At 41.1% G+C, this 20,533-nt stretch overlaps 3 protein-coding genes across 5 annotated transcripts; all 3 read left to right on the top strand.

The window, feature by feature from the left end:
* Nucleotides 1–143: 143 nt before the first annotated feature.
* Nucleotides 144–6,391, top strand: LOC112571808 (glutamic acid-rich protein-like). 2 transcript variants are annotated; one of them, XM_025251108.1, is made up of 5 exons: nucleotides 144–372; nucleotides 865–978; nucleotides 2,645–2,950; nucleotides 3,578–3,656; nucleotides 4,013–6,391. In XM_025251108.1, exons 1-5 carry the CDS (start codon nucleotides 297–299, stop codon nucleotides 5,400–5,402), a joined length of 1,965 nt encoding a protein of 654 aa, XP_025106893.1. In that variant the 5' UTR covers nucleotides 144–296; the 3' UTR covers nucleotides 5,403–6,391. The 2 variants fall into 2 exon arrangements, with proteins under 2 accessions (XP_025106893.1, XP_025106892.1); XM_025251107.1 differs by having other exon boundaries at nucleotides 144–384.
* Nucleotides 6,392–6,892: 501 nt separating this feature from the next.
* LOC112571811 (stress response protein NST1-like) lies at nucleotides 6,893–13,659 on the top strand. Its single transcript, XM_025251116.1, has 5 exons — nucleotides 6,893–7,380; nucleotides 8,130–8,243; nucleotides 9,465–9,753; nucleotides 10,372–10,452; nucleotides 10,779–13,659. Exon 5 carries the CDS (start codon nucleotides 10,905–10,907, stop codon nucleotides 11,916–11,918), a length of 1,014 nt encoding a protein of 337 aa, XP_025106901.1. The 5' UTR covers nucleotides 6,893–7,380; nucleotides 8,130–8,243; nucleotides 9,465–9,753; nucleotides 10,372–10,452; nucleotides 10,779–10,904; the 3' UTR covers nucleotides 11,919–13,659.
* A 431-nt stretch (nucleotides 13,660–14,090) lies between these two features.
* LOC112571809 lies at nucleotides 14,091–19,959 on the top strand. 2 transcript variants are annotated; one of them, XM_025251110.1, is made up of 5 exons: nucleotides 14,091–14,757; nucleotides 15,515–15,628; nucleotides 16,565–16,867; nucleotides 17,026–17,107; nucleotides 17,448–19,959. In XM_025251110.1, exons 1-5 carry the CDS (start codon nucleotides 14,682–14,684, stop codon nucleotides 18,529–18,531), a joined length of 1,659 nt encoding a protein of 552 aa, XP_025106895.1. In that variant the 5' UTR covers nucleotides 14,091–14,681; the 3' UTR covers nucleotides 18,532–19,959. The 2 variants fall into 2 exon arrangements, with proteins under 2 accessions (XP_025106895.1, XP_025106894.1); XM_025251109.1 differs by having other exon boundaries at nucleotides 14,107–14,769.
* The last annotated feature ends 574 nt before the right edge of the window (nucleotides 19,960–20,533 follow it).

Genomic DNA, 20,533 nt, shown 5'->3' with positions numbered 1-20,533 from the left:
CCACTTATTCTCGCCTGTTCAAGCCAAAACATGTTAATAATGTCTCGTCAGGGTAATCCCAATACAAGCTTCGCCACAAATAAAACCACCTTACACCGACACCTTGGCTCGTCACCGGGTGTCCCCGCACAGGTAGACAGCTTCAGACTTTCCCAGAAAGAAGGCGACCTACATACACAGACAAATGTCGGGCGTATTTGCGTCTGTGACCACAGCTTGACAAAAGGTAGTCGTGTGGAGGTTGTAGTCTTGTTTTGTGTTCTGATAATTTGAAGTTGTTGTTGACGACTGACACGATGTCACAGCAGGGAACCATACTGAGTACCATAATCTGTCTGCTACCACTGTTTTCACACCTCCAACCTGCGACAGGTGAGACGACAGGTAGGTGAAGTCTTCATGTCTACTAATGTCGCTAATGGCCGCTACACATGTCTGATCTCATCTCACACGAGTTCTGTTTAACACCGGGAGACTGTGGAATAGGTAGAGTTAGTGGAGTCTAGCATCGCTAGAAAGATGTACAACCGACTTGAGAGAGTCCAGTGTCCAGAGCAGCCTGCACTTTAAGACAGAAGGAAGTTCAGTTCCCACCAAGCGTCTAGAGAGAGTTATTAAGGTCAGCAGTGGAAACTATTTCACTTGTGATGCTGAAAGCGGCACAAATAAAATGAGTGATGGGTTACACAAACTATCGGTATTAGGTTTGAGAATAAACTTTTGGAAGTGTCCTTGAGACAGCCGGATAGATAGGTGACGGGTTGACGAGAGTGTGAAAGACATTACGGAAAAACACAGAAAGGAATAAAAAATAGAGGAAAACGCTCCAGGTGTTATATTTACCTGTCCATCTGCTTCTTGCAGGAGAGCTACTGGAGTCTGTTGCAAAGCAAACACAAAATGGAAGTTACAACGAAATAGTCTGCACCTTCAACGTGAATGTCTCCCTCTCCCGCGTGGACTTCGTTCATAAGACAGGTACGTGGTACTGTCCTTACATAGTTACAGTTACACAAGTGTTGTATGACTTAGTGTCATCACAGAGTTCAAGTCCTGGAGAACAGCTGTGATGCTGTAGTTAATGTTGTGTGCAATCTGTTAGTGTCATTATGTAGTTAATCTACTAGCGAACAATTGTCATCATTAAGTTTGTTGTTGTCAAGCAGCGATAGCAGCGATGTCAGTAACACAGATATCTACTTTGCGTGGTTGACGACTTTGATATGTTAGTGGATGACAATGTGGTCACCTTCAACACTCCGGGACAGGACGGTCTGAAAGGTGTTCAGGTCCTGAGCTCAATGGTCACAATTCTGTTCGACCTGTTCTCAAACACTCGATACTTTCCTAAGCTATGTAAACCCCATATTTATTCCAGTTCTACAAAGGTCACACTCAGAGTGCTGAATGCCTTCAGACCAGTGGCCTTGACCCTATGAATTTCATTGTTTCTGTGTGCTCCTCCTTTGTTTACTCTTTTATGGAAAGCGCTGCTTCCATTATTATTATTTATTTTTTTTTTTGCATCATGTAAGTAAATTTAAATTACACCGGCCTATGAATATTAAATCCAAAAGTATCCTTGTATGCAAATTTATTCAACCTGTCTTATGACTGTGTAAGTAATCCCTGTATATATAATTTCAGTATTGTGTATTTATCTTTATATTTTGCTATATTGTCACCATTTGTTCTGAGATTGTAGATGTTTGATGAGATTGTTATTGTGTGTTGTGTAATTAATGTTATGGCTAAAAAAGCCTTCAAGGCTTATGGCTTATAAACAGCATCAAATGTTTGATTGTGACAAGGAAGAACACATTCACGAGAAAAGTCATGTACTTCAAACCCGGCATCCCATCATTTTGCTCATTGCCACCAGCCATGCCCCCAGCTCACTCCTTTCTTTTAGATTCATCTCCATATTTTTATAGTTATTTTCTCCAGTCTGCTTTTTCTGTCGAAATTCTTTATTCAGATTTAACTCCTTTCTCTTATCATTCTGAATAAAAGCAACCTTTTAGCAAAAATGCAAGCTTTCAGGTCCTTGCAAATCCACGGCTTATTGTTGCCAAACACCTTAGTCTCTTTTGGTTCTACAATACAGTCCTCAATCTTGTCATGTGACCACAACATGTCACCAGCATCTCTCCGACGCATCTTGTGCCTTAACCCCTTCTCTAGATCCTTGCTTTTTCTTTGTTGTCTTCCTTCCGTGTAGTCTCAGGTTTGTGTACTTTCAGGTACAATAGTGTACTGGGTAAAGTCACTGTATAGAGAGTCAGGTGGCGGGGCTCAGACTCTAGGATGAAGCACAAGCAAATATTCACTTGAGAAGAATAATCGAGCCGCCAGGATGTCCTTTGTATTCTGGGATAGAAAGGAAAAATCCCATTGAAGCAGAGAGAATCAGCATATAGGACTATCAGAATATTTATCTATATACATATTTATGAAGCCATCTATCCTTGCAGTCCTACATAAGCAGCGAGTATTCAAAATATTCACTAATATACAAAAGTAAACAAACAGTCAGAGCTTTCTCAACTGGGTAGAATTGGCAAGAGTCGCGCCCCTTTGAAATATATACCCGTGTTAACGAGTTAAATACTTGTCGCTTGTGTAAACTTCTAAAAATCCACAGGGACAGCAGTGTTCGCCATCGTGGACTGTGGCATTTCGTGCATCGTTCTCAGTTCCCACCAAGATGTCCTCCGCATCGTATCTCCAGAGAAAACCATTTCCGGTGACCGTTTTGTCTTTAATGCCACGCACTCGGACAGAACCACAGGAACGTACACGTGTCACGGAGTTACTGCACCCCATGTGGTCTACACTTCCCCGTCAGGGACTGGCCATGGTGATGGTGATGGTCATGGTGATGGCGAGGAAAGTCAGATGACATCAGCTGCATCGCCTCAGACAGATGAGTCGTCGTCACACAATGATGGTGAGCGTCTTTTCTTTGTAACTAATTATCACAATGGTAATGGATGGTTCCCATCAATGCACTAGGGAGTTGATTCCGCTTCCTCTTGCTGTCATGTAGCCTTATATGGCAACTGTGGTTGCTGGTACGGCGTAAAACCCAAACAATTTTGTATATAATATATATATATACAGTCACTAGAGTGTGTACGTGTAATATACTATATTATTGTACTATACTATGGAAGCGATATATTCAATCTTAGATAAGTATGACTTTCTATACATACATGTATCACATTTGGATAAGTATAAACACAACATCACATTCCGGTACTCTACATTAGTTATGAATGACTATTTGTGTCCCCAAAGAGCCAGAATCAAGATAAACTTTATCTGTCTATGTACAAGACTCACATCACTTGTAGTTGTGTAGCAGACAGATGCTAAAATGTCGACACAAGCAGTTGCCCCATTAAGACGAGCACACATAGTTTCCTAAGATGACAGTCAAACATGAACAAATCAGACATCCACTTACCTGACAGTTTGAACAGTTATCCCTAGAGTCAACCAGACACCTGGTCCTGCAACTCACCAAACCACGTATCACTAGTCAGTTCATTCTGTTTCTGTGTTGCTGTAGGTGGAAGCTCTAACGGACTTCTTGCACTGATTATAATTCCCATCCTGCTGGTACTAGGAGTAGTCTTATTCCTTCACTGGTAAGCCGGCAATACGTGTATCTAGCTTGTCTACTGATTATATTATTATCAACTGTTTTGTTTTATTTTATGTGGTTTATATTTATTTAGTCTGAAGATGATATCCATTGACAGCTTTTCTAATTTTTGATAGGGGCGTTAGCAGGACTTTCAGTTCAAGAGTAACCTTCAGCTAAAAGGGTTCTTTACCGTGAATATAATAAATCTTTATTCAAAAACACACACACACATAATATGCACAATGCTTGCGTGCACTCACTGACATGCCCACCTTGAACTGTACACGTGCACACTAACCCACGATCACGAATAAGGTGTTTACTACTTCTGCTTCTCATCAGAATCTTCTTATGCAGGTGGGGAGTGATTCAGATTCCTGGTCTGCCGAAAAGTAGAAGAGAACCACGTGACCTGAGACGTATTGTGGGGAATCGGCTGCAGCCTGTCACTGGTTGCTGGGAAAGGACACGTGGTCTCTGGCAACCCACACGTGAGGACAACGAGGATCCTCTAGAGCGCCTGGAGTCAAACCGCGAGGAAGAAGAGGCTTCTCAGGAAAATAAACAGTTACTAGGTCACAATGAAGATAAGCTGTGTCTGCACCATGACAAGATATCATTTGAAGATGAGAGTAACGACGGTAGTAAAGAAGAACACCCATTATTGCAGGATGTGTGTAACAACACCAAGCACACTCAGGACGCTAATGCTAGTGTCGGAGACAGTCAGACATCACCACAATCTACACTTTCACCTCACAGCACCGACACCAAAGATGAAGACAGTGATGTTGAGGACCGTCAGACATTACAATCTCTACATTTATCCAGCAGCACAAAGGCCACAGATGTCGCCGCAGACCTGAGTTCAGCATCTTTGTCACGTGACAACATTCAGTATAAAGAGGAGTCACCTCATACAAATAGTCATTCATCTACTCCTCACGACACAGGAACATCAACATCTAACCCAAAGCCACCTATTCCGCACAAACCTGTTGACCTCTTGAAGAAGCTATCGGTCAACCGACATAGCCCAGTAAAACCTCGCAATGCAGAGAGTGAAAATGATGATGTAAACAAGATAAACATTATTCGTAACCGTGACACACCACAAACAACTAGCACCAGGGTAGAAACAGAGCGAGGAAAACAAGAGAGCATGAAGGGGCGATCAAAACCAACACCAAATACAGAAAGCATGCAAGAAACAAAAGAAAGAGAAGGCGAGAGGGCAAGAGTCGAAATGAAAGAAGAAGAAAGTAGCGAAGCAAAGTCAGAAACAATAAACAATGAGGACATGAAGGGGCAGTTAACAACAGAACAAAATAAGGAAGACTTGGGTGGACAGAAAAAGAGAGACGACGACAAAGAAGAAGTTAAAATGAAAGAAAAAGAAACTATGGAAAGAAAGTCAGAGACAGAAAGCAAGGAGGATGCAAGACAAAAACAGGAGAGAATTGAAGAAACGATGGCGGCAAAGGTTGAGCAAGAAGAGAAAGAGGAAGCAAAAAGGGAAGTGGAGCATGCTCAAGAAATGAAAGCAGAGGCAATGAGAGAGCAAACAGCAGACACGAGAGCAGAAACAGTGCAAACTAGCGAAGAAAAGAAAAGGGGCAGTAACGAAGACGACCGTGAGACCGCCTTTGATGACGATGGTGTCGATAGAAGTAGAAATGGTAAAGATAATGTCCCAGAGCTCATCAGATTCTATAGCAATCTGTCTACAGGTGAAGCAGGTAGTTGAGAAAAGGCAGAAAGGACTGTTGATTTTTTTACGGTTAAAATCTTAAGAACTGGTTAGAGATTGCTTCCAAACAATGCAACGAGAACTGTTTATCGACAACAGTAGTACGCAGTGAAGTCAGAAGAAACTGTGTTTACTAACAATCTGAACTAATAGCTACACCAGCCTCCACCCTCAATCTTTGAGAGATGTTTTACGAAGTAACATGGGGGATGAGAAGTTGATGTTGGTAAAAACTCACTTTTAAGGTTTTCATCACCTTGTCTTCTGGGATTAAAATTTTTTATTGCGACTAGTCGTATGATATAACTCACAAGCCTGCAAACAACCCATCTATAATCCATCTTTCATTACCTTTCATAGTACAGAAAGAAATATCTTTGACCGACCAATGTTAATACGCTTACCACCAACGAAAAAGTAAAGTGTGATTCTCGTATACTTGTTATTGTCACATGATCTCACCATGTGACCTGTAGCTTTTGCTTATCTATACATTGTTTAGATATGGCAGGCTTGTGTGCGTGTGTGTGATTGTTTACTACTATGATGATTCATGTGGGTGCCCAGACTTCATGTACAAAGTGAAACGGTCACACATCAAATATCATATTGTGGTTAATGCACTACATTTGGAAGTAGATGGTCGTGTGATCAAAGCCTGTTTAAGACGGTAAGTGAAAGCTCTCTCTCACACACAGAAATAATTATGATTATTCATTGAGCCTGGGAAGCAGCGACCTGCCGACTATAATTGAAGTCATTGTGTTGTTATTTTGAACCCGTAGTTACAATACTGAGGACTGTGCTTTGTGTCCAAAACTTTTTTAACTATCTTTAGTTTGTATAAAAATCGTAAATGGTGCACAGTTTGCTAGAAATATATTACAGTTATATTGAATCACCGAGTTCGCTTTAATTCTAGATGTTTCCAGCACACAAAATTTTGTTAAAAACAACATGCTTCCAGTTAAAATATTTCACCGGTGCTTTTATAGACTATTGAAGGTGAGGGAGTATCATACCTTGTAACATGCGTGTGAGTGCGCGAGTGGGTGTGAATATGTTTGGTTGGGTGTATGTATGTGTGCATGTGCGAGCTTACGTGAGAAAGTGTGATCAGTCAACCTTCTTTCTTTCTTATCTTTCTCTGTCTTCCTTTCTAGAATCTCAATGTCTATAAGGCTAGTAGCCAGCAGACTAAGCACTAACTCTACTCATAGCTAAACAACCATCAGTGAACACAAAAAGAAAAAATATTTTAAAAAAAATCCTGTCACAAGCTAGGTGTGTGTTGGAGGGAATGTGACGATTGTGGTTAATGATGCATGAAGCTTGAATCAACTACACTTTTAAAAATGAGTAGAGAATCAAGGAAAAATATTCTTTTCTTTGTTTTGTGGTAACACACACACACATCTGTACACTCACATACAACTAGATGCACACGCTCACACAATGGACACAGGGTGACAGATACAATGAAAAAAAAACCCAAAAAAACACAAAGCAGCGTACAACCGTTGCCCGTGAGATCCCGCGAGAAAAGACGATAGGTGAATATCATATCTACTATTTTATATCACCACTAACACTACAGCATCACCAGCAATAAGAATATTTTACTTTTTCTCGCCGGTAAAAGCCAGAGAATCACAATACAAGCTTCGCCACAAATAAACCACCTTACACCGACACCTTGTCTCGTCACCTGGGTTTACCCGAACGGGTAGACAGCCTGAGACTTTCCCAGAAAGTAGGCGACCTACATACACAGACAAATGTTAGAGTATTTGTGTCTGTGACCACATCTTGATAACAGGTAGTCGTGTGGAGGTTGTAGTCTTGTTTTGTGTTCTGATAATTTGAAAGTGTTCTTATCGACTGAAGATGTCACAGCAGGGAACTATGCTGAGTACCATAATCTGTCTGCTACCACTGTTTTCACACCTCCAACCTGCGACAGGTGAGACGACAGGTAGGTGAAGTCTTCAAGTCTACTAATGTCGCTAATGGCCGCTACACATGTCTGATCTCATCTGACACGAGTTCTATTTAATACCAGATAATGTTGAAGGGGTAGAGTAGGTCGTGACTAGCATCGCTAGGACGATGTACGACTTTAGAGAGTCCAGTGTCCAGAACAACCAGCACTTTCAGCCAGAAGCTGCTTTAAAATGTTTAGAAATGTGAATCATATTTTCACCTTGACCTTTACCCCAACAGCCTTGTTGAGCGAATATTATTGGGTCAGATTATTCACCCCAGTGAGGTTTTAAACAATAACATCATGGCTGCTGAACACATGGGACATTAGTAAGACTTCTGTTCGAGACACATTCACCCAGACATCGCAGACAGGGTGTAAAAGGGAGTTGAGTTCCCACCTTGCCTGCTTTGTAACTCGACAAGTTTCTAGAGAGTTTTGAAAATCAGCAATGTAAACTATTTCACTTGTGATGCTGAAAACGGCACAAATAAAATGAAACTGACGGTATTTGTTTTGAGCATAAACACTTGCAATTGTCCTTTAGACAGTTGAAATTTAAATCATCATCATCATCATTTAATATAGAACATTTACCAGCTTATCCTTTTCGACAGACGGATAGATAGGTAAAGATAGATTGACAATAGTGTGAAAGATATTGTGGAGAAAGAAAGGAAGCGAAAAATGGAGGAAAATGCTCCAGGTGTTATATTTGCCTGTCCATCTGCTACTTACAGGAGAACTACTCCAGTCTGTTGGAAAGCAAACACAAAAAGAAAATTACGATGAAATAGTCTGCACCTTCAACGTGAAGGTCTCCCTCTCCCGCGTGGACTTCGTTCATAAGACAGGTACGTGGTACTGTGCTGACATAGTTACAGTTACACAAGTGTTGTATGACTTAGTGTCATCACAGAGTTCAAGTCCTGGAGAGCAGCTGTGTTGCTGTAGTTGTACAGTTAATGTTGTGTGCAATATGTTAGTGTCATTATGTAGTTAACCTGGTATCAAGTAATCATCATCATTATATTTGTTGTTGTCAAACAGCGATGTCAGTAACACAGACATCTACTTGGAGTGGTTGAAGACTTTGATATTGTAGTGGATGAGAATGTGGTCACCTTCAATGCTCCGGGGCAGCACCATCTGGAAGGACGGGTGTTCAGGTCCTGAGCTCAATGGTCACAAGCTATGGAACCCCGTCTTTATTCCAGTTCCACAAAAGTCACACTCAGGGTGCTGAATGACTTCAGACCAGTGGCCTTGACCAAATGACCCTATGAATTTCATTGTTTCTGTGTGCTCCTCCTTTGTTTACTCTTTCATGGAAAGTGCTGCTTCCGGTATTTTTTCTTTTTAAACCATCATCTAATTCAGGGGTGGGCAATTAATTTTTGCCAAGGGGCCGCATGAGAAATTGGGATGGTTTTAGAGGGCCGGGCTAATATAGTTAACTCAGTTTTACCCAATATTGTATATATATATATAGTATATATACTGGCGGGGGGCCAGCGGGCGGGCCGGTCAGAGACAGGAGGCGGGCCGGATGCGGCCCGCGGGCCGCCCCTTGCCCAGGTCTGATCTATATGAATTTAAATTTTACCGGCTAATGAATATTAAATCTAAAAGTATACTTGTTAACTTAAAGCAAATTTATTCAAACTGTATTATGATTGATTAAGTAATCCCTGTGTATAGCTTTAGTATTGTGTATTTATCTCTATATTCTGCCATATTGTCACTATTTGTTCTGATATTGTGATTGTGGGCTTATTATATGATGTCATGGCTAAAAATGTTCCCACGGAGTATTCTAGGATAGAAAGAGAAAATCCGTTGAAGCAGCGAAGATCAGGATAGGACTCACAGAATATCTATCTATATATGTGAAGCTATCTATCCTTGCAGTCCTATATAACCAGCGACTATTCAAAATATTCACTAATATACGAAAGTAAACAAAAAGTCAGAGCTTTGTCAATAGAGTCGAAACAGCAGGAGTCGTGTTCCTTTTAAACATATACCCGTGTAAATAAGTTAACATATTTTGTCGCTTGTGTAAAAATCCACAGGATCAGCAGTTTTCGCCATCGTGGACTGTGGCACCTCGTGCAACGTTCTCAGTTCCTACCAAGATGTCCTCCGCATCGTGTCTCCACAGAAAACCATTTCCGGTGACCGTTTTGTCTTTAATGCCACGCACTCGGACAGAACCACAGGAACGTACACGTGTCACGGAATTCTTGCGCCCCAGGTGGTCTACCCTACCCCTTCAGGGACTGCCATGGTGATGGCGATGGCGAGGAAGTCAGATGACATCAGGTTCACCACCAGAGACAGATGAGGTGTCACACAATGCTGGTGAGCATGTCTTTTCTTTGTAACTAATTGTCACAATCGTAATGGATGGTTCCCATCATGCACTAAGGAGTTGATTCCGCTTCCTCTTGCCGTCATGTAGCCTTATAAGGTAACTGTAGTTGCTGGTACGCCGTGAAACCCAAACAATTTTCCATATATAGACATTCGCAAGGGTGTTACGTAAAATATACTATATTATTGAACTATATTATAAAGTTATATATTCAGTCTTAGATAAATATGACTTTCTATACATACATGTATCATATTTGGATAAATATAAACACAACTTCACATACCAATACTCTACATCAGCTATGAACTACTTGTAGCCCTAAAGAGCCAGAATCAAGATAAACTTTATTTGTCTATATACAAGTCTCCCATCACTTGTAGTTGTATTGCAGACAGATGCTAAAATGTCAGGTGCCCCATAAAACATATATACACATAGGTTCACAAGATGAAAACCAAAAATAAAAAAAAATCAGACAACCACTTACCTGACAGTTTGAACCTTTAACCCTCCACCTCCCAGCGAGTCAACCAGACACCTGTCCTGTAACTCACCAAACCACGTATCACTAGTCAGTTCATTCTGTTTCTGTGTTGCTGTAGGTGGAAGCTCTACGGACTTCTTGCACTGATTATAATTCCCATCCTGCTGGTACTCATAGGAGTAGTCTTGTTCCTTCACTGGTAAGCCGGCATTACGTGTATCTAGCTTGTCTAACGAGTATATCATTATCAACTGTTTTGTTTTGTTGTATCTGAAGATGATATCCAATTGACAGATTTGTCTAATTTTTGATAGGGACGTTAAACGTACTTTCAGTTCAAGAGTAACCTTTTGTTAAAAGTCTTCTTTACCGTGAATATAATATTTTTTTTTACAAACATATATACACATACATGCTTGCGTGCACTCACTGACATACTCACCTTGAGCTGCACGTGCACACTAACGCACAATCACGAATAAGGTGTTTACTATTCTGGCTCTCATCACAATCTTTCTTATGCAGGTGGGGAGTGATTCAGATTCCTGGTCTGCCGAAAACTAGAGGAGAACCACGTGACTTGAGACATATTCTAGAGAATCTGCTGCAGCCTGTCATTGGTTGCTGGGAAAGGACACGTGGTCTCTGCCAATGCACACGTGCGGAAAACGAGGATCCTTCAAAACTCCGAAGTCAAACCACGATCAAGACGAAGAGAATTCTCCCGAAGCTGAAGCATTATTAAGTCAGAATGAAGATAAAAAACCTCTGCACCATGGTGCAAAACCAGGCAAATCGAAGAGCGATTTATCCTATTCCACAGAGGTATCTTTTAAAAGCGACAGAAACGACGAGCGTAAAGACGATGAAATGTCTGTTGTAGTTGAGCATGAAGACGCAGAGGGTAAAATTATTAGTCCAATGACTGTAAAAGACATTGTTTACCGAATTGAAAGCACCCAGTGTATACCACAAACATCTAGCGCCATGACAGAAGAAGGGAGAAAGGATAAAGAAAAAATCAAGAGAATAAATGTGCCGTTAAAACCAGCACGAAGTGAAAAAGGCATGGAAGGAACAGAGGAGAGAAAAGAAAAAGAAAGTAGTGAAGCCGAGTCAGAAACAATTAGCAATGACGATATAAAGGCGAAGTTAACACATAAGCGTACGGAAGACATGGATGAAAGGAAAGAGACAAATAACGAGAAAGCAAACTTTGAAATGGAAGAAAAAGATATTACGGAAATAAAGTTAGGGACAGAAGACAAGAAGGATACAAGACAGAAACAAGATCTAATTCAAGAAACGATGGTGGCAAAGGTTGAGCAAAAAGACAAACTGGAAACAAACAGTGAAGTGGAGAATGCTCAAGAACTGGAAGCAGAGGCAATGGGAGAGCAAACACCAGACACGAGAGCAGAAACAGTGCAAACTAGCGAAGAAAAGGAAAATGGCAGTAATGAAAACGATGACTACGAGACCACCTCTGATGCCGATAGAAGTAGAAATGCTGAAGGTGCTGTTGATGTTGATATGTTGGATGGCGCAAGGTCCACTGGGCAGAACCTAGTCTACACCGACCTGTCTCTCCCTGAACACTCACAGGACGCGGCAATAAAGAGACTACAAGACGCTAGACGTGGACTAAATCCCCATACCCAATAAAGTTAGAGGAAATGACGATGACAACAGCCTGGAAGTGTAAGCAACAATAAGTTCACATGTTTGATGAGGTCACACAGTCCATCGTTAGGGGAGCTAGGGATGTGTCCAGCACAGCTACATCAGAGAGAAGTTTGACAAACTGTACAAAGCCTGAACTATACACACACAGGTTTGTTGTATTCTGACTAAGATTCCTGTCCAGGTGTCCAGTATGTTGACTTAGTTCCTCATCAGCCTGCAACTACAACCTCCCGTGACAAGCAGGGAGCTAAAACAAAAACTTGTCTGGATAAAAGTGGATCTTTAGTCAACAACAGGGTTTTTTATTTCAGAAATGTGCTTTTAATGCGAAGAACACAAATGCTAGTTAGAACTGAATGGCATCTGAGAGCTAAGTGTGTAGAAGACCATGTGATGTGGATGTAACATAGACAAAGAATGTACATCGCTCCATCAGTGAGACTGGAGATGTCAGAGACAATGTGAACCTCGGGACAGAAGGAAAGAAAAGTACTGTAATACAAAGGTACCGAAGACAGAAAGATGAGACTAAACATTAGCTGTTAAACAAGTCTCCAGACACTAGCAACTTAAAACTGAAGCCACTGGTCAAGAACAAGACAGAAGAGACTGTTCACAACAAAGACTAAATGAACTGCTCAAACTAAAGTGAACAGGAAGGTGGAGTGAACATCACACTACTCAGTATGTCTCAGGCAACTGGTCACAAGCGGCAAGGGAGAGAATAAACTACAAGGAAAAAACTCTTGGTGCTATCGAGTTACTTGTATTCAGTCATGTGTGTCAGCAGGCACTTGAGAACAAGGCACAAAGGACTTGTTAGAAGAGATTGCTTACAGACCAAGCAACGAGAACTGTTTATTGACAAGAGTGGATGGAAGTACACAGTGAAGGCAGAAGAAGCTGTTCACAGACACACTGAACTAATAGTTACACTTATCTCCACCTTAAATCTTTGAGAGATGTTTTACGAAGTAGCAAGGGGGATAAGAAGACCAGCATGATATTGGTAAAAGCTCACTTCCAACTTGATCATCACTTTGTCTTCTGTGATAAAAAATCTTTTATTGCGACTAGTCGTATGACATAGCACACAAGCCTGAAAACAACCCAAATATAACCCACCTTTCACTGACTTTCAGAATACAGAAGGAAATACCTTTGAACGACCGATGTTTATGTGCATTGCCACCACCCTCCCAACAGTAAAGTGGGGGATCCTCGTATATTTGTTATCGTCACGGATCTCACCATGTGACCTGTAGTTGTTGCTTTCCTTGTTTACATATGTCAGGCCTGTGTGTATGTGATTGTTTACTACTGTGATGATGCGTGTCGGAGCCCAGACTTCATGTACAAAGTGAAATGGTCACACATATAAAATATACATATTGTGGTTAATATGCTACATTTCGAAGTAGATGGTAGTATGCTTAAAACCTGTTTGAGTCGGTAAGTGAAAGCTCTCACACAAATATATAATTACTCATTGAGCCTGTGATATAAGGAAAGCAGCGACCTGCCGACTACATTTGAAGTCATTGTGTTGTTATTTTGAACATGTAGTTACAATACTGAGCACTGTGTTTTGTGTCCAAAGCTATTTTGAGTATTTTCAGTTTGTATAAAAATCGTAAATTGTGCACAGTTTGCTAGAAATATATTATAGTTATATAGAATCACCCTGTTGGTTTAAAATAACATGCTTTCTGTCAAAATATTTCACAGGTGCTTTTATAGAGTATTGAAGGCGAGGGAGTATCATACTTTGTCTGCGTGCGTGTGAGTGCGCGAGTGTGTATGAATATGTGTGTGGGTGGGTACATGCACGCGCTTGTATGAGTAAGATTCATCAATCGGTTAACCTTCTTTCTCTCTCGTCTTTCTCTTTCTTCCTTTCTAGAATTTCAGTGTCTGTAAAGGTGTGCAGCGTTAGTCAATGGTAAGATTGTACAGGTTAGTAATGTGACACAACATTTAACCACCAACTTGTATTACACAATCCGTCATTCAACAAACCTTTGATGTCTGCCGCCTACACTCAAACCTGTGTAGTCAGCTAGTAACAACCAGACTAAACACTAACTCTACTCACAGCCAAACGACCACCGGTGAACCCAAAAGAAAAAAGATATTTTTAAAATCCTGTCACAAGCTAGGTGTGTGTTGGAGAGATTGTGACGATCGTGGTTAATGATGCATGAAGCTTAAATAAACTACACTTTTAAAAATGAGTAGAGAAACAAGGAAAATCCATCTTTTCTTTGTTTTGTGGTAACACACACACATCTGTAGACTCACATACAACTAGATGCACACGCTCACACAGATGGACACAGGGTGACAGATACCCTGAAAAAACACACAAAGCAGCATACAACCGTTGCCCGTGAGATCCCGCGAGAAAAGACGATACGTGAATATCACATCTTCTATTTTATATCACCACTACCACTACAGCATCACCAGCAATAAGAATATTTTATTTTTTCTCTCCGGTAAAAGCCAGAGAATCCCTTCAGCACAAATAAACCACCTTACACTGACACCTTGTCTCGTCACCTGGGTTACCCGAACAGGGTAGACAGCTTCAGACTTTCCCAGAAAGTAGGCGACCTACATACACAGACAAATGTCGAGAGTATTTGTGTCTGTGACCACAGCTTGATAACAGGCAGTCGTGTGGAGGTTGTAGTCTTGTTTTGTGTTCTGATAATTTGAAGTTGTTGTTGACGACTGACGATGTCACAGCAGGGAACTATGATGATTACAGTATTCTGTCTGCTACCACTGTTTTCGCACCTCCAACCTGCGACAGGTGAGACGACAGGTAGGTGAAGTCTTCATGTCTACTGATGTCGGTAATGGCCGCTACACATGTCTGATCTCGTCTGACTCGAGTTCTGTTTAATACCAGATAATGTTGAAGGGGTAGAGTAGGTCGTGACTAGGTTTGCTAGGACGATGTACAAATCTAGAGTCCAGTGTCCAGAATAACCAGCACTTTAAGCCAGAAGCTGCTTTAAAATTTTAAACAGTTTTTTCAAATATGGAAAATATTTTGACCTTGACCTTTACCTCTATCACAACAGTGTTTTGAGTGAATTTTATTTTGACAGATCATTCCCCCCTGTGAGGTTTTAAACAATAATAGCTTAGCTGCTGAACACACGGTCGACCTCGAGGACAGACGATGTAAAACCAAGGAAGTTCAGTTCCCACCTGAAATGCTTTATTAATCAAGTTTCTAGAGAGTTTTTAAAGTCAGCACTGTAAACTATTTCACTTGTGATTCTGAAAACAGCACAAATAAACTCAGTGATGGGTTACACACACTGACAGTTTGGTTTGAGCATAAACTTTTGCAAGTGTCCTTTAGACAGCTGACATTTTAATAATCATCACCATCATTATCATTTTATACAGAACATTTACCAGCTTATCTGTTTCGGCAGATGGATAGATAGGTGATGGGTAGATGAGAGTGGGAAAGATATTTTGGAGAAAGAAAGGAAGCAATAAATGGAGGAAAGTGGTCCTAGTATTATATTTACCTGCCCATCTGCTATTTGCAGGAGAACTTCTGGAATCTATTGGAAGTCAAACACACAAAGAAAATTACAATGAAATAGTTTGTACTTTCAACTTGAAGGTGTCCCTCTCCCGCGTTGACTTCGTTGATAAGACAGGTAAGTGGTAATGTCCTTATACAGCTACACAAGTGTTGAATGACTGTCATTGTCATCACAGAGTTCAATTCCTGGCGAGCAACTGTGATGCTTTAGTTATGCAGTTAATGTTGTGTGGAATATGTTAAAGTCATTATATAGTTAACATAGTAGCTAACAAATTTCATCATCATAGAGTCCAAACAATATTTGTTGTTGTCAAATAGCGATGTGAGTAACACAGACATCTACTTGGCGTGGTTGAAGACTTTGGTAGCTTTGATATATAAATGTATGAGAATGTGGTCATCTTCAAAGCTCCGGAACAAGATGGGTGTTCAGGTCCTGCCCTCAATAGTCACAAGTCTGTTTGACCTTCCCTAAACTCTCGATACTTTCCTAAGCTATGGAAACCCCATCTTTATTCCAGTTGTAAAGAAGTCACACTCCGAGTGCTGACCAGTGGCCTTGACCCTATGAATTTCATTGTTTCTGTGTGCTCCTCCTTTGTTAACTGAGTCATGGAAAGCGCTGCTTCCGTTTTTTTTTTTTAACCATCATCCAAAGGAATTTAAATTTCTCCGGCTACTGAATATCCAAAAATATACTTGTTAGCATAAGCAAATTTATTCAAAGTGCATTATGCTGATATTGTTATTGTCGGCTTATTAGATGATGTTATGGCTAAAAATGCTCCCAGGAAGCATTCTATGATGGAAGGAGAAAATCCGTTGAAGTAGCTAGGATCAGGATATAGGACGTACAGATATTTATCTATATATATGAAGCCTTCTATCCTTGCAGTCCTACAGAAACAGTGACTATTAAAAATATTTACTACAATCAAAAAGTCAGAGCTTTCTCAACGGGGTCGAATCGGCAAGAGTCGCGTCCCTTATAAACATATACCCGTGTAAATCAGTTAACATATTTTGTCGCTTGTGTAAAAATCCACAGGATCAGAAGTGTTCGCCATCGTGGACTGTGGCACATCGTGCAACGTCTTCAGTTCCTACCAAGATGTCCTCCGCATCGTATCTCCACAGAAAACCATTTCCGGTGACCGTTTTGTCTTTAATGCCACGCACTCGGACAGAACCACAGGAACGTACACGTGTCACGGAATTCCTGCAACCGAGGTGGTCTACCCACCTCTCTCGGGTGATGGTGATGATGATGGCGGTGGCGATGGTGATGGCGAGGAAAGTCAGATGACATCAGCTCCACCACCTGAGACAGATGAGGCATCACACAATGCTGGTGAGCGTGTCTTTACTTTTTTTTAACTGAGACATCCACTTACCTGGCAGTTTGAACTGTTATCCCTCCCCCTCCAGCGAGTCAACCAGACACCTGTTCTTGTAACTCACTAAACCACGTATCACTAGTCAGTTCATTCTGTTTCTGTGTTGCTGTAGGTGGAAGCTCTAACGGACTTCTTGCACTGATTATAATTCCCATCCTGCTGGTACTCATAGGAGTAGTTTTATTCCTTCACTGGTAAGCCGGCATTACGTGTATCTAGCTTGTCTAACGAGTATATTATTATCAACTGTTTTGTTTTATTTTATGTGGTTTATATTTATCTTATCTGAAGATGATATCCAATTAAAGCTTAAAGCCTTAAACCTTAAAAGTACTTTCTGTTCAAGAGTAACCTTCAGCTACAAGACTTCTTTACCGTGGATATAATAATTCCTTATTCATAAACACACATATATATCTACAATGCTTGCGCGCACTCACTGACATACTCACCTTTAACTGCACGTGCACACTAACGCACGATCACGAATAAGGTGTTTGCTATTCTGGTTCTCATCAGATTCTTCTTATGCAGGTGGGGAGTGATTCAGATTCCTGGCCTGCCGAAAACTAGAGGAGAACCACGTGACTTGAGACGTATTGTGGGGAAGCGGCTGCAGCCTGTCACTGGTTGGTGGGAAAGGACACGTGGTCTCTGGCAATCCACACGTGCGTACAACCAGGATCCTCTAGAACGCCTAGAGTCAAACTGCGATCCAGACGAAGAGGTTTCTCTTAAAGATACAGAATTAATAGCTCAGAATGAAGATAATCTGTCTCTGCGCCTTGATGCAGCACCAGAGAAATTTAAGAGCGATTTACCCTATCCCGTAAAAGAATCCCTTGACTACGAGGGTAACGACAATGAAGTGTCTGTTGTTGAAGAACGTCAGCCATTATTGCGGGGTTCATTTCACAACACCAAACCCACTCAGGGCGCTAATGCTAGTATCGAGGAGTATCAGACATCACCACAACCTACACTTTCACCTAACAGCACCGACACCAACAATGAAAACAGTGATGTTGAGGACCGTCAGACGTTACAATCTTTACATTTATCCAGCAGCACAAAGGCCACAGATGTCGCCGCAGACCTGAGTGCAGCATCTTTGTCACGTGACAGCATTCAGCATAAAGAGGAGTCAGCTCATACAAATAGTCATTCATCTGCTCCTCACGACACAGGAGCATTAAAACCTGAACCTACAAAGTCACCTGTTCCTCCCAAACGTAAAAAACAACCGTTGAAAGATTCGTCTCCACTCATTGACCATAAAGAGTCAATGAACGACCGTCCATCTCAGATCTCTACAGAGAGTGAAAATGATGATGTAAGCAAGAAAAAAAGCAGTCGTGACCCTGGGGCCAGCTTGCAACACACACCACAAACATCTGGTACCAGGATAGAAACAGAGAGAAGAAAAAATGAGATAATGAGCGGGCAGTTAAAAACATCACGAAATACAGAAGGCATAGAAGGAACAGAAAAGAGAGAAGACGAGAAGGTAAGGGTCGACATGAAAGAAGAAGAAAGTAGTGAAGCAAAGTCAGAAACAATAAACAATGACGACGTGAAGGAGCAGTTAACAACAAATAAAAAAGGAAGACGTTGGTGAGAAGAAAGAGACAGACGACGACAAAGAAGAAGGTGAAATGAAAGAACATGAAACTCTGGAAGTAAAGTCAGTGACAGAAAGCAAGGAGGATGCCAAGCAGGACCGAACTGAAGAAACGATAGCGGCAAAGGTTAAGCAAGAACACAAAGAGGAAACAAAGAGGGAAGTGGATCATTCTCAAAAACTGGAAGCAGAGGCAGTGAGAGAACAAAAGGAGAATAACGAAGACGATGACTACGAGACCGCCTCTGATGACGATGATGCCGATAGAAGTAGAAATGCTGAAGGTGCTGTTGATGTTGATAAGCTGGATGGCGTAAGTTCCACTGGGCAGAACCTAGTCTACACCGACCAGTCTAACCCTGAACAATCCCAGGAATGTTCTGACGGCGAAAAGAGACAAACAATTAGAGGTAGACTAAAAAGTTTATCCAGTAAATTTAACCAATTTGACGATAGCAACAGCCTGGACGTGTAGGGGACAAGAAGTTCACACGTTTGATGAGGTCACACAGTCAATCCATCGTGAGGGGAACTAGGGATGAGTTCAGCACAGTGTTACATGAGTGAGAAGTTTGACAAACTGTACAAAGTCTGAACCACACACAGGTTTGTTGTATTCTGACAAGATTCTGTCCAGGTGTCCAGTATGTTGACCTTAGTTCCTCATCAGCCTGCAACTACAACCTCCCGTGACAAGCAGGAAGCTACTGCAACAGAAACTTGTCTGGATAAAAATGGATATTTAGTTAACAACAGGGCTTTTTATGTCAGAAATGTGCTTTGAATGTGGAGAGCAGAACTGGTAGTAAGAACTGAATGTGAGTGAAGATGATCATGTGATGTGAATGTAACAGAGACAAAGACATGTACATCGCTCCATCAGTGAGACTGGAGATGTCAGTGACAATGTGAACCTCGGGACAGAAGGAAAGAGAAGTATTACAAACATACCAGGGTGTGAAAGACAGAAAGATGAGACTAAACACTCGCTCTGAGGCAAGTCTCCAGACACTAGCAACTTGAAACTAAAGCCACTGGTCAAGTACAAGACAGAAGACACTGTTCACAGCAAAGACTAAATGAACTGCTCAAACTAAAGTGAACAGGAAGGTGGAGTGAGCATCACACTACTCAGTATGTCTCAGGCAACTGGTCACAAGTGGCAAGGGTGAGAATAAACTACAAGGAAAAACTCAGAACTAAAAATAGCAAAATTGACTGATTACTCAACTTACTCGTATTTAGTCATGTTTGGCAGCAAATGCAGACCAAGTGAACAGAGTGAACATAATTTAAGCGTATTGTACGACTTCTGTTATGCGAGTGTTTGAAACCCGAGTCACTGGTTGTAAAATATATCCTAATGAATATTTCAGTGTTGTTTGTGCATTTTTACTTTACTTTATTAAAAATAATCTCAGATAACATGTTTATGAATGTCAGCGAATGTCAGCGCGTGTGAGTGTTTTTACGGAGAGGGAACGTACGTGTTTGTGTGTGTGTGTGTACGAGATCACACGAGACAGAGAGGAACCACGTGATCTGAGAATCTGTTGGAGGCTGTGACTTTTTGGGAAAGATACATCATCACGGTCAGACTCCCCCTTGATATACTCTTATATATATATACTTTATACATTAAAGTCTACAGTAACACGTGACACAAATGACAGTACAATGTAGGGGCAGACAATTACAACTGCATGGTGCTAAGACCAGGGAGCAGAAGGCAAAAGAAAATGTGGAAGTCAGGACAGCAAGACAAGCAGCAGATGTCAGGTAACTTTCCAGACTCTTTGACCATCTGTTTACAGGTGAAGCAAGTAGTTGAGAACAAGTCAGAAATGACTGTTCTTTTTAAAGATCAAAACGAAAGAACTGGTTAGAAGAGATTGTTTACAGACCATGCAACGATAACTAGCACACAAAAAAAATTCCATCAAAAAATAGATAATAGTATGAATACGTATTTACAAACTATAGCAAAATCAATGAATAT

The sequence above is a fragment of the Pomacea canaliculata genome, linkage group LG9, assembly GCF_003073045.1.
Source record: "Pomacea canaliculata isolate SZHN2017 linkage group LG9, ASM307304v1, whole genome shotgun sequence".
NCBI lineage: Eukaryota > Metazoa > Mollusca > Gastropoda > Architaenioglossa > Ampullariidae > Pomacea > Pomacea canaliculata.
This window is presented reverse-complemented; position numbering and strand designations above follow the sequence as displayed.